The sequence below is a fragment of the Sparus aurata genome, chromosome 5 (genome assembly GCF_900880675.1).
Source record: "Sparus aurata chromosome 5, fSpaAur1.1, whole genome shotgun sequence".
NCBI lineage: Eukaryota > Metazoa > Chordata > Actinopteri > Spariformes > Sparidae > Sparus > Sparus aurata.
In genome coordinates, this window is record NC_044191.1 from 30742916 (window position 1) to 30763491 (window position 20576).

A 20576-nucleotide genomic window follows, 5' to 3' on the forward strand; every position below is an offset into this window, starting at 1 on the left:
ACAAACACGAAAGGACATGGAGTTCTTGGTACATTATGAGATCCGAGACTGAACAGTCCCAAGAACACAGCACACAAATATTTTGCACACACATGGCCATGTGTAACTTTTTTTCTAACGTTTATACAGCCAGTGCATTGTGGTAAATAAACTAAACTAACAATGCACTTAAGGGTTCCTTATATGAGATATTAAACATTAATATCGCAGCAAACAACTACTTAGTTTGTATGCTTGCTGTGGAGTAACGGGTGTCCTGAGCAGAGAATGAAGCATGAGCTGCATGTGAGCTACGAGGTGATAAAGGGCTCCTACTTGACCTGGAGCTGGCCTCTCCCTGATGAGTAAGTAACATAATGGGTATATTATCTCATATGATATATATGATATATATAATATAATGTAGTAATCAACTTACCTACTGTATCATTGCGATCAAACCCTGAGTTTCAAGTGTTTTTTTCACTTGCATCCCTGAAATGTGTATTAGACAAATTACACAAAAAGCTAATTTGTTAATCCTGTCATAGACAGCACCATACATAACATTACATTACAATGTTTTAAGTTTGCATTCCATATTATGTATGATACTTTACTAAAGCCTGTGAGGAAGTTTGATTTTGCATTGTCAGGAGGTGCGAGCCCCGAGTCAGCTACAGAGAAGTGAAAGGAATGTGTATCTTATGATTTTGAATCAGCTAAAGACAATAAATCTTTTAAAATAGAATAAAATAAAATAAAATCTGATTCTAGTGGATCTAAATATGTTTAATCTGATATTGGATAAGGCTTGATTAATCAAAGGGGATTGTTGGGAGATCTAGTGGGTATGCAATCTAGTGAGTGCCATTCTAGTCTTTTATATTAAAGGTTGTGAAGCATCAAGAGAGACGTTGGTCTCCAAGCTGCAAGGGACTCAAGAAAGAATGGAATAATAAAAATATTCATAAATGAGGAGTAAGAAGAAAGAAATGGAAAGAGAGTAGAGAGAAGGGAAATAGAATGAAAAATGAAGGAAAGGGGGAAAAGGGGGGTGAGTGGGGGAGCAAGGGCAAGGAGAATCGAGGAAAAAGCATGTTTTCACAAAGTTCTGGATTGATGCTTTGATATTGGAAAATTGGGGAGTCAAAGGGAGGAGAAGAGGCGAGAACTGGAAGACTCCAGCTGTTCCTCTTATCTCCCCCTCCCTCTCTCCTTCCTTCACTCCCTCATTTCCTCTGCGTCCCTCCGCAGGGTAACAGTGTCAGATGGAACCGGACTCACAGGGAGACGAAGATCTAAGAAAACTGTCGCTCCCAGTTCTGCATCGGAGATGACTTATGACACGTGTGCGCACGCACACACACACACACACCCACAGACCCACAGAGTTCCTTGGTGGGTGTCGGTGACGACATCACAGGGTCGAAGCACTAACACAGCATGTGGCCAGGGAAATTAGGTCAGAGCCAACTATGACACACACACACACACACACACAGAAATCAAATGAACGGCAGAATCTTGCATCAGATGTTCTCACCTAGAAACTAGAAAATATTTTGTATCAAACATTATCAAGGTGTGTGTGTGTGTGTGTGTGTGTGTGTGTGTGTGTGTGTGTGTGTGTGTGTGTTTGTATACATAAGAAATGGGTGCATTCATTTGCTTGCATGTTATCTTCACAAGGGAACTTTTCCTTATTGTCTTAAAATCTTTCTGCCGCTGAAATTCACATTTGTATATGACGTTTTGTGTGTGTGTGTTTGCGCGGGTGTGTGTGCGGGTGCATGCACCGTCACATTGTGCCTGCGTGTCAGAGTGATAATTAAAACATCAGTCAGTGAAGTTTCACAGGAGTGAAGCTGTGGGGCAGTGCCACAGAGGAGTTCAGCTATTCCTGAGACGTAAAACTACACATTTTCACATCCTTCATCTCCGCTCCTCTGAGCCTCTTAATAAACTCATCTTCACCCCCATCGGAAGAAACCCTCCACTCCCAGCACATCAATTAAACAAGCAAAGCCCGGCACAGTGTCTCGGATATGTAACTTAATCTTAAATATTCCATATTAAAATCCAGTCTTCTTTGAGAAATTGTAAATTGAATATATTTGCCTCTCATAGATTATGTCTGAGAAGCCTTTTCAATATGGTCCGATTGTCTCTCTGTGTATAATAATGTAGAGGAATACCACTAAAATTATGGATCTGAATGTGTTTATCTTAGCGGGGTAAATCAATATTTGTGAATGATGATACCCATCAAGTCTGATCTGTGTTATCACAAACTGAAGATGTTGAATAAGTTTTAGCTAGGTTAGCTGCACTAACCAATACTTCATATCAACAATGGATCAAATTGTTATATGCAATATGATAGTAAAAATCTGCCACTAAATGTTGGTGCACACAACATAATAGAAGAAATACAAATTTTAAATACAACTGAATGGGCTATCTTTGTTTACAGCTGTAATGTATTTATAACGTTTTTTAATCAATTATATGATTTAGAATTGAATTTGATATTGTCAATTTAGGCCAACATCTTTTTTTCTGTTGACTTTCTCACATACGATCTGGGTGAACCTCGGGTAGAACTGCCAAAATGAAAATAGACACAAGAAACCGTTCTTATATTTCCTAGAAAGGGGTCACCTTTGGTGAAAGCAAAAACACAAAACACTGGTGAACAAAAGCAGTGCTCAGTTAGCTTGAGAAAGAACCTGTTCTACACAGAACAACCTGGGTCACCTGAATATGCACCCACAGGCCTGCACACAAAGCCCCCAATGACTTTACTTTGAACTGTCTGGATCTGTGGATTGTACCTCAGCCTGAGAGAGGAAGGGGCACGCGAACTTCGGCAGATTTCCACTGGACTTCACAGGCTTCTCAAACTGACTTCTGATGTGATACTGGCCTGGACCAGGGACTCCCTGATGGGAAGCAGAAAGCAGGAAATGTACAGTTAGTACAATGCAATATGAAAAGGATCAGGAGAGAGCCTGAGTAAAAGGAAGAATGCCACTGAGAGGAAATATGAGAAAAGCAAAAAGTTGCTTTTCTGATCTATCTCTTTTGGTTGGTTATTTCCTTCTTGTATTCGTGTCCTTTTGTGTCTTGTTGTCAATTTCTACTTCCTGCTCACCTGTGTTCCCAGTGTACTGCTTCCCTACTGCGTTCCTGTGCTCCTTCCCTTACCTGTCTCACATCAGCCTTGTTAGCACTGCCCTGTTCCCAGTGTCTCTCCACCTGCACCTCACCCCCTTGTTAGTTGAGTTTGTATTTAAGTTTGTATTTGTGCTGTTCCTCACACTTTGTCATCCTAACGTCTGTTTTCATCCATCCGTCTCCTGCTTGTCTTTGCCTGTTCCCCAGTCCTGTGTTTTCTGTGTACCCAATTTGTTCCTTGTGTTTTCTGGCTTTTCCTTAGTTTATTTCTTCATACTTTCTTTTTTGCAGGCCTTTTCGTTGCTGTTCTGTCATCTGCCAATGTATTGTTTTCATTTTGGGAATTTGGACTTCAGCTGATTACAGAGGTCAGATTTTGATTATTTTCAGGTTCATACTTTTATTTGGAGCTCCTAGTAGAACGGGTTGAAATACTTTCATTTTCAAAAAACACAGTCTTTTTCTCCTATGGTGAACTGCTGCAGCATCCCTTTAATACTGTGTCTTGAATGCTCCGTTTTAGCGACAGAGTGAGACATCTTGCCTCTGTTCAATCTTGAACATGCACATTACTAAATCAGCAAAATGTAGCCAATCAGAGGCAGAGTAGAGCAGGTCATGCCAAGGTAGTGTGATCTAAAATAACACCACTACAGCAGTAGCAACTTTATATCTATTGAGTGACTGAATGCATATATATATATATATATATATGTATAAAATATAAAATGTCTGTTACGTTGCAGATCTTTTACATGCACAAAAATGATGCTACATAACACAAAAAGACAAAAACCCCAAAAGGCATAATATGACCACTCTTAAGCTCTCACACTTTGTTTTACTACTTTCCTGCCTATGTGTCTTGCACTTGACTATTATAAAGAAGAAATTAATGAAAAACACAGTAGATAAAAATGACGCAACACCACATGAGTGAGCAACCTGTCAAATCAAGCAGAAAAACATTATTAAGAGAGCCATTTTCTTTCTTTACTCTGCAATTAGGCATCTATGCTGTTACAATCACTATTTCTATTGGCTGCTTGTCTATATATTTTTTTAATGCCTTTTTTATATTGTAGGAGTGATGGGTTAAGAGCTATTTTCCTCAAAAGCCTAACCAGGGACAAGGCTACAAATGCATTTCATTTGGATGTAACATGACTACATGTATTGTCCCTGTCAATTAAACTGATAAACAAGTAAATAAATAAAAACAGACAAACAGTGAGAGTGAAATACATACGCATGTTTGCTCTTTTCCTAGTCACAGGAAACAATTATGTCATATGCCAACTCAGGACTGTTGCACCAATTCGACTAATTACTGCAACTAGCAAATCAGTTAAGGAAGCACAGTCACTGAGCTGCTGACAGTGAGTGGTAGGGAAATGCACACTCACAAACGCACAAACATATTTGCACATTCCCTAGTGCAGAACCAGGACATTTTGTTATGTGTGGTAAACTCACAAGGTTGCTGGGCCAGAGGTGGTTTAATTAGGTCTGCATTAATACAGCCTGGTTTTTTTTGTAGAGATTGTTAGCAGTTACACCCAAATCTTGAGGGGGACCAGTGGTGAATTTCTTCACAATCTGTCCTCCCTATGCTTTTGGACAGCTAAATCTTTATTCATCAACATTGACTAAAATGTGTTCTTGCCAGAAACAAGCACTTGTCCTCCAAATCTGAAATGTCACACACTGACAAACACCATGTTGATGTACAGAGCAGCTGCCACTGACTTTTTCTTAAGATAGAATTTTAATAGTCTTCTGGAATACAGTGAGCAAGACCACACATTTGGTCTAATTGATTGTGTTCAGCTATCTGCCAGACCCTCTCGATATCAAATAAGGGTCAATAAGATTTTGAGCCAGCAAATTATGTTTGCAAATAACGTCAGTGTCTGAAGTTATAGAACACCCTTTGTACTCTGCATGAGAAATTCAAGTTGCTAATATGTGGAAAAGATTTGTGATTATAAAAACTCAAAGTTTGGCTTTTTGTTGTAAAAGCACAGCCAAAATATGTATTTACTCAAATGTGTGTGTGCATGTGTAAGGAGTTTTATACACAGATTTTCTGCTGTGAATCTGTAAGCAGTTTTTCATAGAAGCATTTCTTGAATGTTTTTCTTTTTTTCGACCAGGTCTACTGAGGGTGATAAACCGTACAACCACAGGCTTATAAATAATCTCTGAAAACCTTTTCACAAATTAAAAAATGTAATGACCATTATTTAAGCCAATATAAACGAAGCATAATTATACTATATTTGACTTGATATATTGTAAAACCAACGTGTCTCAGTTTTATTTTTTCCCCTTTTTTCCCCATAGGAGCAGTACTACTTCCCAGTTTCTAAAAAAGAAGAATTGCTGCAACCATTACAACACTGTCCATGATAATGTTAACATGGGATTCACACAATTGTGTTGGATTGACAATGAACTTCATTTAAAGGTTAAAATGAGGAATTGTATTGCCACTACTCCATCTGTTATACTTTAGTTTGCAGGGATATACATGATGTTAGTTTGTTAAAGTGGTTCGCTCAGTCGTTCCCTCTGCCATGGCAGGTTTCCTATTTAATGGGAAAATCCTATACACAGACTCTCAAACTCTATGGGACACCAGCAGCCCCCGAGCCATTAAAGGCAGACTGTCGGCTGATGTCAAGATAGCAAAGGTGTTTGTCCTGAGTGTCCCCACTGTGGGTAATGACCCATCTGGACAGTGCATGTGTGTGTGGGAGTACATGCAAGTTGTGGTGTCAGGTACTAATGATGACGGATGGAGGTGCAGTCATCACTGTAGGAGGTCCAAATACAGCATGGTGCACATATACAAGCCTACACAGAAGGCACATGCGTGACTCAAAGTCACAGGATAAATTATTACATGTTGCTTTAGTAGTCATATATATCATAAATAAACAAATGCAAGCAAATTACATATATGATGATATCTGTCAAATTAAATTAAATAAAACCTAAAAGAGCGCCAGCAGATGAAATGTTGGAGAAAAGAGAGAACAAGAAGAGGGGAAGGCGTAGCTGCAAGTCCTTGACAAACGGGATACATTCATCTCTCCCTCCACAAATTCAGTCCCACATTTTTTAGACTTGGCCTCAGCCACTCTAACCCACCGACCGGAGGAATAAGGCATCGCAAAGCATTATTCTGCCAGCACATTCAAGTTCATATGCAGGTGAGTAACTCCCCTCCACTCTGTGTGATTGCCAGTCTGTGATCAAAGCTTATGTTCTACTGCCCTCTATGGGTGATCAGATAAACTGATGAATAACAGTAAGAGGAGGAGGGGTTGAATCATTTCATCCTTAATCGACCGTACTTGAATAAATCCGGAATAAATCCAAAGTACTTACCTTGACTCTGTTCTCACTGTAAATCACAGTACTCTATTATGAGTCATTCTCAATCTGCAGTTTTCAAATCCTATTGTGTTAAGAATTTATCTGAGTCAGAGTGCAGCGAAGAAAGAAGACAGGCTGCCACTGAAAAATAATGTCTGCTTATGTATCCAAAGCCTCCTGAAATGCGTCAAAGCATCAAAATGTTGTGTTTTTTAGTGTGATAACCACAAGTTTGTGATAAAATAGAAAGAAACACATTGAAGGTGTCAGTAACTGTTGGGATATGCAGTTATACAGTATGACTGAATCATAATGTGATTGACATAACAATCAATGTTATTCAAATATAGTGTTGTTGAAAAAGAAAATGAATTTATATATTTCTGCATATAAATATGGACAGCTGTTTAACAAAAACAATTCGGACAATTGACCATACGTTGCTTTGCAAGCACCAGACGCAAGAAGTTAGTGACTAGCCGTTGAATATGGCGGAGCATAAAGCAGGTACAGTATCCTGTGTTGTTAAATAAGAGACTCTTTGCTAAACGAAGCACCATATCTACTTTAGTTAGTTGATAATACTGTTATTAGTTTATTAACATCCCCATTTGCTAACATCACAACGTCAGCTCGTCTTTCTGGGGTCTGAAATAGGTATCACATACCACACAGTTATAGACATTATATGCAGCTACAGTTACAAATTGGTTTCAAAGATCTATCATCAAATTATGAGCTCAAAGCTGAGTCATCAAATGTTTGTTTATTAAGTCAATTGCATTAAGTACTCTTAGTTCTCTTTTAGCATACCTCTCGTAAAAGCAACACTGATACTGTTACAATAACATGATTTGGTAATTAATTCCATTCTGTAATGGAGATTGGAGATCTTCCAAACTGGCCTGTCTGGTCTGATAGTTTGTTTATGTCAATGTTGTCGTCGGACCTTGTTGCACCGCCCACAAGTGCTGAAACAAATTCAATATTACATATGTAATTGCCACTAGTTGTCATCGTGGCAACTGTTCAGCAAGTTGCATGGGCTCACATTAAAGTACCAAGTCCCCCGCAGGGGTGGAGTTTACATTGATCCCAGTCCATTAAATCTTTTAACTCCTACACTATTCATCTAATTTTAACATGTATAGCACCAGATGGACACAAATAGCCACCAAGAAAAACACAAACTTGCCTTCTTTTCCTCTTGCTTGGGCACCAGCTCGTGGTAGCGAGGGATGATGAGCTCAGCTCTGCCTTTCTGCTCCTTTTTAAGATTCACATTTTCGTAGTGTGTTTCTAGGTTTCTGAGACAGATAGAGACAACAGCTTATTCTATGATAGAATACAGAAAAACACAGAAGAAAAAAAACATAGATATATGTGTCAGCTACCGGTGGTTTGGTCCAATTCCGTTCACTATATATATAAACGATATTATTATTAAAGCACCTAAATCCTGTACATTTTATTTTTATGCAGATGATACAGTTTTGAATCTGCTCAATCTGCTATTGTATGTCTGCTGTCATCATTTGATTCATTACAACTCCAACTGTACGATCATAAATTAGTATTATTAATTCATTATTACTATCCCACGATAAATCTCCTACCATTTGTTCTGCAAATGGTAAAGCATTCAGAGAGTGCCTCAGCAAAAATACCTCAGTATCTGGCTGGACAAAACTCTAAATTTCAAGCATTACATTAACACCCACCTCAGTGTTTTTTCGAGGTTAAGTAAATAAATAAATACAAATACACAGACATGTAATGGAAAAGTAAGAGGGAAGAGATTAACAAAGAAAAAACAGATGGGAGTAAAGGAGAAGAGAAAGAGAAGAGAAATTTAAATCAATTAGAGAAGGAGTGAAGGAAAGAACAGAAGACTGAAAACAACTGTCAGCAGCCGTGTAAATAATTATTTTAAATCAATTTTCAATGATTTCAGTAATTACATGTGCATCAAACATAAATGTGTGGGCAAGTAAATGTCTGCCTCCACCTATGTGCTCACACTATGATTGCTCTCATGCACACTTTGCCTTCTACCACTCAGTCAATTCCTTTATGAATAGCTGAGCTGGATGTCTGCCCGCCGATCTAGAAGAGCTTAGTGAGGCCCATCCTCCATGGAAATCTATAGAAATGCTATGTGAGAAATGTCAAACATAATGCCCTAGCAGTTGGATCAAAGCAATATTTCATTATGGTGGAGCAGTTTCTCTGCTCAGCTCACATCTCTGTAAGAGCAGTGAACTACTTAAGTGTATATGCCCTGGAGTATCTTATCTACCCTACTTCTCTTTACCCATGCTTCAAAATGTGCATTCCAAATACACTGATACACAGCGTTTGTTTGTGTGTTCATATGCACTGGTGGTTATGTATCAAATGTAATTCACTATCAGCACTTGATAATAAAATAATACTGTACTACATCAGTCTACATATTATATGTATTTCTGTATTAAAATGTCTAGAAACTATCTAGCCCTTTGGTATATATTTTTAAGAGTTGTATACGTATATTAATCCAAAGGAATCCAACAATGTTTTTTGTTTTTTGAAGGTAACGTTGGGTTTCATTTGGTAGCATGTTGCTATAACTTCCAGGGAAACACAGGAAACAAAAGCTCCCAGATACAGCACCAGGCTTTGAGGCCAACGTTCGTAGTGGCCAAACCATGTAATTACAATGTCAGGTTATACACTGGGGTCTAAAAGACTGTATCCCACAAACTTACACTGTGAAAGAAGCAGCTGTAGTGTCACAACCACTGTAAAATGACTTTACTTTATATATAGTCTTAGTCTTAGTATAATCTTATCATAATATTATAATATGTGCTATTTGGTGTGATAACATTTGAAACGTCTAGAAGACCTACATGACTGTATCTTTGTATTCCCATTCAGGTTAGCCAGGCATTAAACTGGAAGTTAGCCAGCTCAGTTGGCAGAAGGCTTTAGTCCCCACAATGCAGAAGATCCAGGTACTTTCATACCCCAGATGTCAAGCTTTTTTGGTTTATGCACCACGGAGCAGTTTTCAGTGCTGTATCCATATTTTCATTGTTAGATCGATGGAGCTAAACCAGATAACATGTCAGAAAATTAATAATGTGTTTAAAGGTTTCTATAACGTAGTTGTATAGAAATCAAGTAAAAAATGAAAGTGACTGTTTATAGCAACAGTTTGCAGTATGTTAATTGTCTTTTTCTCGTAGAGAGTAAGATGAGAGTATCGTTACTACTATTTATAAAAAAGCTGTTTCAGCCACTCTTTTAAGAATGGCTGCTGATTATAGCCTTGAATTGATCATACAAGACTAAGAGTGATTTAGTACTTTCACCTAACTCAACTAACTAAACTATTTCTTCAGCATTTAACAGAGTTGCCAGGTCACTGTTACAACATGACAATCACCATTGTTGTTCACATGCTGCTACTAAAAACGGATTTAATATAGTACCATGACATGTGATACTCACATCTCAGGGTGATAGTGTCCTGGACCTGGTCCCTCTTTCACTGCCTCCACACGTCTCCTCCCTGTCATGTTGCCAAAGTGGACACCTTTATACTTTTGTGCAGAGCTCACCTCAGACTACGAAAGAGAAAGAGTGAGGGAGAGAACAGATGGACAGACAGAGAGAAAAGATGATGAGTGAATGAATGAGGGTTTGACCAGGGAGAAAGAATAAGAAAAAGAAAGATGATAGGAGGAGGGACAGAATGAGATAGCATGAGGATAAATGGATGAACAAAGAAGAAGAAAATAGAATTGACTCGTTCACACTTATCTGGTTTCTCCTACAGCCAAGGCTCATGAAGTTGGGGCTGAATGAAATGTGAAGTTCGGCCAAATGCCAGTGCATGTCAGGGATCTGGGGGAGACCCTCAGTCCTTTCTTATCTCTCTGAGTTTTACAGCCTGCTGCCTCTGCCTCCGGCCTTTCAGATAGAACCAGTTCACTCTGCAGCTTAACAACTGAGAGAGGCTACCTCTGTAAAATGAGCCGGCAAGCTGTGACCAAACACATCTCAGATATACTATGTGCGCCATTTTCTCAAAAAATAGATTAGGGTATAATAAGGGGGCTGCAAAAAAATTGTGGCAAAAAAATAAAAAATGGCTTTTTTATCCCTGTGGTAATCTGTCTTAGATTCTTAAATGGGTGATTTATTGATCAACAAGATGGAGATTTTTCCGCCATGCTATTGCGTCTGAGGCTATACTAGACATGCCTTGAGCTTAATGCTTAAGTCAGCGTGCTACCATGCTCAGAATGATGCTTACATGATGATGTTTTGCAGATAATTTTCACTATATTCAATACCCTAGTTTAGGGTGCTAGCATGCTTGTAAATTGTTTAGCATTAAACACAAACTACAGCTCTCATCAGTTTTGCAGGTATTTGTACCCAAATTGTTAGACAAGTTAAAAATCTTAACCTGACGATAGTGCTATATCAAAACTTAATTGACCACCAAAGTTACTACAGTTCTGTGTTAGGGGGATATAAATGTGTGAACGAATTAAATGGTAATCCACTAAAATGTTGTCGAGATATCTTTTCAAAACCACAAATGTGAAACAAATGAGCGGATCACCAAAGTATTTAGTCCTTCAGCCTGTTGGGATCTACAAACGGCAGGGAGAGGTAAGCATTAAATATGAATTAAGTAGATACATAAAAAGCCTGGCAGTGGAGTTTTTAAAGACAAGATCTCACCATTTGCTCTCAGTACAAAGAGAGCCAAATACACACAAATTGTATTGTTTTTTCTATAATTTCTCTAATCAAAAAGATAAGTGGGATAATTAAGTGTCTTTTGAGGGACTTTTATTTGAAAGTTCTTGATCTACTTCACTTCATTTTCCTGCCAAGTCTACCACTTGTCACTTGAAAGCGAAACTAATGTCTACAATTCCTCCCAATCATTTCTAAACTTAAATTAGCCCAACTGTATCTGTTTAATGAGGCAGGTTATGGGAGGACAGGCAGGAAGACTCAACAAGTTTCTCACTCCATGTGGTGCTTGTCTCCTTATCTCAAGTTCAGCAGTGACTAGAAGACGAGATCTGAGTTTCTGTCCACTGTGATCTACCAATCCAGTTTTGAGGAGAAACAAGGATTTTCAGATGCTTAAAGTTAAAAAGAAAAACATAACTGTTTGCCTTGCATGGAGACACAGACAAGCACCGTGATGGTATCGCAGCTGGCTTTGAGTTCAGAGGCACCAATTGCCTTTTTATGTCAAGGACAGCTTTTAAAAGCAAAACAAAAACACAGCTCCTGGGTATAAACATATTCATTCAGCGTTGATAAACTGGAGTGGCAGGCTATCTATTATTTAAATGAGAATAAAAGAAGTCAAGCATAAATAAAAGTTTTTGTCAGTAGGGCCATGTGGGCAGGATCCTGCGGGCTGAAATTGTTTCTACAAACATATACAAAACACAGTATGGCTTTGAATCTGATTCCGGCCTTGCTGAGAGGTCAGTCATGCCTATTTCCATCTCTCATCTTTGCACCAAATATTCTTTGTAGAGGCAAACCAATACTTGACTTCTAGGGCAGGTCATTGACAGAAAAAGCAACATTGCAACAAAGTCTATCAGAAAAAACACTTTGAGATTAACAGATAGCTGATGAATTAAAGGAAAAACCTGTAGGAGTGAGTGAGGAAACATAACAAAGCAGACACTTCCATACACTGAATTGCTTAATGGACATGAAAATAATGTCAAGAAAGACTTCAACCAATCATGGACTTGGTTTGTTTCAGGCCAGTCACAACTGTTCATCTGAAATGGGGCGGGTTTAAATACAATGACTGACATGACAGTCACCTGTGTGTTCATAACATCTCACCAGGCTTAAAAAAACTCAGAGCAAATTGGTCTGATTGGTTATGGGTTGTAGGAACTATCCAAAGGCATTTTGGTCACCCACTGATAATGCTCCTAAGAAATTAAGAATGAATTAACTGAATAAGGGAAAATAATTTGGCACAACTGTTTTCATTTTTGCAGAAAGTTCTGCAATCTTTATCTTTCAAATTTCCTCCTTTTAAAAACGGATTCTGGTCTCTGTCTCCTTTATACTAACACAGCCTGGCCTCCATATCACCATCTGGCCAGCTGTGTTATGATAATCTGCCAAATCTAATACTGCACATTCTCAACTAACAACATTTCTCATGGTGATACTGTTTACTGCGTTATGCAAAGTATTTTTGTTCATATCGTTCAGCATGGGTATATACGTCAGTATCAATATATGATGAACATGTTTATGCTGATAATGACTCCAGCATATTTTTCTGTCTCCAATTCTGTGTACTAAGTGGAGAGCATTAGTCGATGCAGTAAAGTAATCGTTCTGTCAATACAGACGTGAACCATAATTTTAGGGTCAGCCGATAAAACAGATTAAGATGTTTTTGTTTTTCTCAATAACACACTCTTTTGATTTCTTTCCAATGTCTTATCATTCAAAGGCTGCTCCAGCCACTTTGAAGTTACGTCCTCAGACAACCACTTAATTCTGCCTCTCGACACTTTTGAACTCAGTTGGAGCACGGGGCGGGGGAAGTGTTTGAGTTTAAAGAAATTAGTGTGTCAGGCGCAGAGACAGAAGGGGGAAGACGCACAGAAACTGAAGTTGAACTTTCAAAGGCAGAGCAACAGAAGTCTAGATGGAAGAAAGAGCCTTGGATGGATGAACTGCTGATAGCCCTAAATCACAGCGCTCCTCTGTGCCTGCGCCGGTGTGTTGACACAACCTCGGCCAACACTCAAGGACGCTGTTGACTTCCTCTGGTCATTAACAGATGAAAAATGACCTAATTGAGAGCCAGACCAGCAGGCGTGTGCATTATTTTAAGTGAATACTGTAATATAGCTTCAAGAATAATTACTAATGGCTCTCTTTGTTGGCATGTAAAATGGATGAGCATTGGTGCAGTGTGGCTTTTTTAAAGTGGAGCTGCATTCATTAGCTATGGAAATGGGTTTTGGGCCAACTGAATCGGGTGGGGTGGGGGTGGTGCATTAGATCTGACTAACACTAATGGACCTCGCCTCGCGGGCAGAGTAAGTACACTCAAACACACACTCGTACAGACTAATGAAAGCACACATGCATGCACAAATGAGCACTTCACATTCTCCGATGGATGAACATTCAAACTTCGACATGAGTGTGCATGTGTATGTGTGTTAATCTTTACCTACCAGCAGTGGATTGTAGTAAGCTGGCCCCAGGGTTGTGTCCCTGGGAGGGGGCTGCTGTTTGTTGAGCTCACCCAGGGCGTCTTCCTCATAGCCATAGGCCTGGCCCGGGGAAGGAATGGATGGGATACATGACTGATGGTGCTGGAGACTTTTAGCCCACAGCCACTGCTTGGACAGAAAGACAGGGAGAGTGGGAAGAGAAATCATGGATTGTGATGGAAAGGATGTCATGGCTTATAAAGTAGCTGAGCAATGCCTGGGGCCAATATAATATGAAACTGAGGGAGGGACACAGAGAGAGACGGACTGAGGGGAGGCAGCAGATAAGAAACAAAAGAGGAAAAGGGAAAAGGAGGAAGGAAGAAGGAGGGAGGGGACTGAGGGAACAGGCAATGAAGGCAATCTCAGTCAAAATGCACGAAAGCTTTCTACTGACTCTCTGGAAGTGAAGTGTGTGAATAATCCCTCTCTTTTATGATTGGTCAGGTCTGGAGGTAAAAGTTTCTAATACTCCATTCACCGTACGAAGTGAGCTAATCATTGGTATCAGTCTAGATCAGATAAAAGCCCAGAGCTCAGTGTTAACTCAAAGCTTAGCAATGCGTGTATGCTCTGGGAATAAATTTAAAATAGCAGGGGGAATGGAAAGAGCAACTTAATATCATCTCAGTTCACTGCGAGGCTGAATTTATTATGTTTCACTACTATAGTATCACTGCTGATGAAGCTGGAGGCTGCTGGACGGGCCACATCTAATATTCAACATATTTTCTCAAAGGTTCGTAAATCAGGTGAGGAATTGTTGCTTTCTGAGTACATCGTCTGAAAATTCTGAAACCACCTGGCCGTAATATTTCAAAGCAAACAGGTGGAAGGTTCTGCTGCGCAAAATGTTACAAAGCTACACAGCTCTTCTATTTGTTCAATTTGATGAATAACCATGATAAACCTGTACTGAGAATAATACATAAAAGATGGCATATTCAACCTAACAAGTCTTTTATTACACTGTTACATTGGCATTAAGAAAATCAATACACAATACTAATACATGCCAGAAAACTGGCTCATCTCCCTGTGTTTATCATCCTATTTGACATTTCCACGTTCGAGACAAAGACAATTGTCACTCTCACAGGTTACTGGTTCCTACAAGAGTTTCATGGTCTGGTCTCTTTACAGTTTTTATCCTAATGATCTCTTTCTTCATTGTGACCTTGTTACTGAGTCTCAGCTGCATATTATAAATTACTTCTGCCGCGCATGAAACAGGCTTTACCTAACAAGATGTGACAGAATGTCTGACTAATTAAGGACAAAAAGACACATTCTTTCTTTTTTTTAAATATGCCTTACTGTATGTGATAAGTTTTAAAATGCTACAGCAAATACACCAGATGGTGTTCTTTTATTAAGAACAATAGAACAGTGACTGTTTTGACACAAGTTTAGAGCACAAGTATTTCTCTCCAAAGTTTTGAAATAGCAGCCTTTTAATTCTCACAGATTGGTGTTAATGGCTAAGGTACTGGCAAGGTGCGTCTGCAGATACTGGCAGTGAACACTTTGGGAGTAGGCGCTGCTATTCATATATCTGACAAATGGCACAAATATAGCACATTACATTACACAATGCTGAAGGCAGCACTACATGTTATTTCATTTTTCATATAGTTTGTGTGAGAATCAAAGATGCTAACTACAACCTACAGCACTGTCACAATATCAGTGAGGTATTTGATCATCATGACTGTTGTAATATTTGATTTTGTTGCACACTCCTAGAATTTTAGATCTTTATTGAGATACATATCTGATAACGCAATTAGCCTCAAAATAACAGAACGTTTTATTTTAAGGCATTACCACCAGCCCTAGTATTAGATGACTTTTTGTTCCATGTTGAATCTTGACCAGGTCAGTGAGAGAGAGCAGTTTTTCCACATATTTGTCATATATACAGAGGACATACTGTAGCTCTTATGCAACATAAAAGAACACGTCAAAAACACCAAAATGAAGGTTAACTCCCGAAATAACATCCTCCGGAAGCTGACCAACTCCAAATGGGGAGCCACAGCACACACATTAAGGTCTACTGCCCTGGCCCTGTGCTACTCTTCTGCTGAGTATGCGTGTCCTCTGCGGAGTATGTGGGAGAGATCATCCCATGCCAAGAAACTAGACCCAGCGCTGAATAACACCTGCCGCTCAATCACTGGCTGCTTGAAGCCCACCAACATCAACAACTTGCACCTCCTCCCTGGCATTGCCCCTGCTGATGTGAGACGGGGAGTCGCCAGCCGAGTAGATATGACCAAGGCCACCAGTGATGAGCGCCACCTCCTCTATGGACATGTACCACCGGCCCAACGGCTGAAGTCCAGGAGAAGCTTTCTCAGCCATGTCCAGCCCCTAACAACATCACAGGAAGAAACCAGACTCCAACTATGGACAAAACGGCTTGAGGAAGACCCCCCTCCTACTGATATGGGTATCTCTCCCTCTGAAGCCCTCCCTCCAGGCTCGGAAGCACCATGTGTCCAGTGGAAGACGCTCAACCACCTGAGAACAGGAACAGGGCAATCAAAAGCTGCCATGGCGAGATGGGGCTATGAAACTGGCCAAACAACCTGTGAATGTGGAGAAGAGGACCATACAATGCAGCACTGCCTTGTCTGCCCCCTACTACCGAACCAGTGCAGCTTAAAGGATCTCGCAGTGTTCAATAAAAACGCAAAGGACTGTGTAAAGAAATGGGAAACTGTCATATAACCAACCAGCTTCAAAGACACAAAAAGAAGATACAACATAATAGCTTGAAAGATTAAATCAATAATAAGTAATATTCTGTCCTCATAACTTTACCCATATGCCTACCGTTCTCCTGTGAGGCTTCTCAGCATGTCCTGCCGTCACGGCCCTGAGCGTGTTTCCTAAGGCAGGCAGCACATTGTAGGCCCCAGGGCCCGGGACCTCCGATACTACCTCCTCAAAACGCTTGGAGCGATTCTGAAGACTGCGGCCAGCATGGATGTTTAGCTGAAGAGATGCAGGTTCAAAGAGAGACCAGCAGACACACAGAGGAAATTATGCTGTAGTCAAGCAAGATGGTTGGATTTATTGTACATAAACGATGGTCTCTGACCTACCATGACAGGTGAGGAGTTGTATTGTCCAGGTGCTGGTATATCACTGGACTCATCGAATATTGACTGTCTGTCAGTAAAAGACAGGAATGGAGCATTGCCAACTGCAATACAGAAAAACAAACAAATGCAGAATATACATTAGAGTTAGAGTTGTGTTTTTTAAGTTCTACAGGGAATGGACAAAGATAACAGAAACATGGAAAACTATATATATATATATATATATATATATATATATATATATATATATATATATCACGAATAGTGTGTTAAGTCACACTGCGTGATTCACTGGTACTGTTAGCATTAGCATTTTGACAAACGGATAGCTAGGCGATGTTTATAATGTAGCCTACGACCGTTGATGCTACATTTTCACCCAAGTTACTTTTATCAGGAGATAAAAGAAGAAGCAAGTGTATTTTTCTAGCGGGGCATTTAAGTTTTTCACCCACAGCAAGTTTAAATTAAGTCTAACTACCTGAAGCTGACCCCTACCTGATGTTTTAGATTGAGGCCGGAAGACATCATACGACCCGGGGCCAACTGATCTTGAGACGCCGACGGTTGACATGAAGGTCACTCTGGGAGCTCGGTCATACATTTTAACTCACCCCGCCTGGTGGCTCAACTTTACTTCATTTGAAACAGTACAGAAACCTGCTTGAGTCGGCCAAAAGTCTCACTGGAGTTATCTTAGTTCTCACTTTACTACATTCTTAAGGTTAAACTTTCTGTCACTGCCCTCTTCACAACAGGTGTTGTCTACGTTACCATGCGTGCGTCGTTGCTAGGATACCACGTCATTACAGTAACAGGTGTTGTATCGAGCTCAGTTTCCTCGTCGAGGTTTGTGTCCCCTGGTCCCGCCCCCATCCGAAATGCCCCGAAGGGCGAAGGAAGCGCGCGTTCACAAAAAGCTCGCCCCCGAGCTGTTGTGCTCGTACCACAGAGGCACTGTGGAGAGAGCTGAGGTTCCAAACGGACTTTTTTAGCGAGTTTTATCTGAGGATGTTGTATTGTAGACGTGAAATCCAAATTTCATGACTGTCAAGTTATATTTTTAAACTAGGACAACAGCACATATGTTTGTGTTTTTATGTCTTTCTTAACACAACCAACTACAGTTATTTCTATTAATAAAAAATATTATATTTGTGAGAGACTTTTCATTTCGAATATTATGAATCCAGTTCCATTATAGCAGGTAAAGCACATCCTGACACCTTGGAATATTACTGTCAGATACTATAGACAGTAATATTCCAAGCTGTCAGGATGCGTTCCCCCTGTTTAAATGGTCAAATTTAATGATATCAGCCTGAAAATCACAGGACTTATCTGTTGTGGGGAAAGAAGTCAGGAGTATGAATTTGAAAGATGTGTGAGCCTCTTTTCATGCTGAACAGAGGGGGAACAGTATCTGACAGTCATATTCCAAGCTGTCAGGATGCGTTCCCCCTGTTTAAATGGTCAAATTTAATGATATCAGCCTGAAAATCACAGGACTTACCTGTTGTGGGGAAAGAAGTCAGGAGTATGAATTTGAAAGATGTATGAGCCTATTTTCATGCTGAACAGAGGGGGAACAGTATCTGACAGTAATATTCCAGCTGTCAGGATGCGATCCCCCTGTTTAAATGGTCAAATTTAATAATATCAGCCTGAAAATCACAGGACTTACCTGTTGTTGGGAAAGAAGTCAGGAGTATGAATTTGAAAAATGTGTGAGCCTCCTTTCATACTGAACAGAGGGAGAACAGTATCTGACAGTAATATTCCAGGCTGTCAGGATGCGTTCCCCCTGTTTAAATGGTCAAATTTAATGATATCAGCCTGAAAATCACAGGACTTACCTGTTGTGGGGAAAGAAGTCAGGAGTATGAATTTGAAAGATGTATGAGCCTATTTTCATGCTGAACAGAGGGGGAACAATATCTGACAGTAATATTCCAAGCTGTCAGGATGCGATCCCCCTGTTTAAATGGTCAAATTTAATGATATCAGCCTGAAAATCACAGGACTTACCTGTTGTTGGGAAAGAAGTAAGGAGTATGAATTTGAAAGATGTGTGAGCCTCCTTTCATACTGAACAGAGGGGGAACAGTATCTGACAGTAATATTTCATGCTGTCAGGATGCGTTCCCCCTGTTTAAATGGTCAAATTTAATGATATCAGCCTGAAAATCACAGGACTTACCTGTTGTGGGGAAGGAAGTCAGGAGTATGAATTTGAACGATGTATGAGCCTCTTTTCATGCTGAACAGAGGGGGAACACTATCTGACAGTAATATTCCAAGCTGTCAGGATGCGTTCCCCCTGTTTAAATGGTCAAATTTAATGATATCAGCCTGAAAATCACAGGACTTACCTGTTGTTGGGAAAGAAGTCAGGAGTATGAATTTGAAAGATGTGTGAGCCTCCTTTCATGCTGAACAGAGGGGGAACAGTATCTGACAGTAATATTCCAAGCTGTCAGGATGCGTTCCCCCTGTTTTATTAAATGGTCAAATTTAATGATATCAGCCTGAAAATCACAGGACTTATCTGTTGTGGGGAAGAAGTCAGGAGTATGAATTTGAAAGATGTGTGAGCCTCCTTTCATACTGAACAGAGGGGGAACAGTATCTGACAGTAATATTCCAAGCTGTCAGGATGCGTTCCCCCTGTTTAAATGGTCAAATTTAATGATATCAGCCTGAAAATCACAGGACTTACTTGTTGTTGGGAAAGAAGTCAGGAGTACGAATTTGAAAAATGTGTGAGCCTCCCTTCATACTCAACAGAGGGGAAACAGTATCTGACAGTAATATTCCAAGCTGTCAGGATGTGCTTTTATCTGCTATAATGGAACTGGATTTAAGACAAATATTATAAAATAGCGATTTATATTTGCCTATAAATGAATGAGCACATTTTGTTCCAAAAGTTCATAATATTCGAAATGAAAAGTCTCTCACAAATATAATATTTTTTATTAATAGAAATAACAGTAGTTGGTTGTGTTACTAAAGACATAAAAACACAAACATATGTGCTGTTGTCGCAGTTTAAAAATATAACTTGACAGTCATGACATTTGGATTTCACGTCTACAATACAACATCCTCAGATAAAACTCGCTAAAAAAAAGTCCGTTTTGAACTTTAGCTTTCTCCACAGAGCCTCTGTGGTACGAGCACAACAGCTCGGGGGCGAGCTTCTTGTGAACGCGCGCTTCCATCGCCCTTCGGGGCATTTCGGATGGGGGCGGGACCAGGGGGACACAAACCTCGACGAGGAAACTGAGCTCGATACAACACCGATGTCAGAAAACAGACGCACAAAAAACAAGAGACCTTCAAAGATATAAGAGAAGGAAGGACGCCTTAAAGGTGCAATATGAAGTTTTGGGGAAAGAAATTGTAATCAGAAGAGACGGATTGATTCCTTCTTATGCCTAAACAAACTTGATAAACAAAATTACCTTAAAGGACAGCAGAATATCATACTGTTTTATTGTGTTTATATTTATCTATCCGTCTTCAGTGTTCAAGCCAACCTATTGTCCCCTGAGAGCTGCTTGTTTAATTAGTTCTGGAGAAAAAATTTATTATCACCTCATTAATAATGTAAATATCAAAATTCTGA

The 20576-nt window shown here is 39.7% G+C and overlaps 1 protein-coding gene across 2 annotated transcripts in view; it reads right to left on the minus strand.

The window, feature by feature from the left end:
- stpg2 (sperm-tail PG-rich repeat containing 2) overlaps window positions 1-17810 on the minus strand; it is a 54430-nt gene extending 36620 nt beyond the window's left edge. The window contains exons 1-7 of one of the 2 annotated variants that reach the window (XM_030415988.1): window positions 17444-17810; window positions 16946-17046; window positions 16674-16835; window positions 13794-13958; window positions 10042-10157; window positions 7739-7850; window positions 2817-2924 (exon numbers count right to left, since the gene is read on the minus strand). In XM_030415988.1, coding sequence (XP_030271848.1) covers window positions 2817-2924; window positions 7739-7850; window positions 10042-10157; window positions 13794-13958; window positions 16674-16835; window positions 16946-17046; window positions 17444-17549 — 870 coding nt within the window. In that variant the 5' untranslated portion in view covers window positions 17550-17810. The remainder of the gene's footprint in view (window positions 1-2816; window positions 2925-7738; window positions 7851-10041; window positions 10158-13793; window positions 13959-16673; window positions 16836-16945; window positions 17047-17443) is intronic. The other variant, XM_030415986.1, reaches the window with a different exon arrangement.
- Window positions 17811-20576: the final 2766 nt, after the last annotated feature.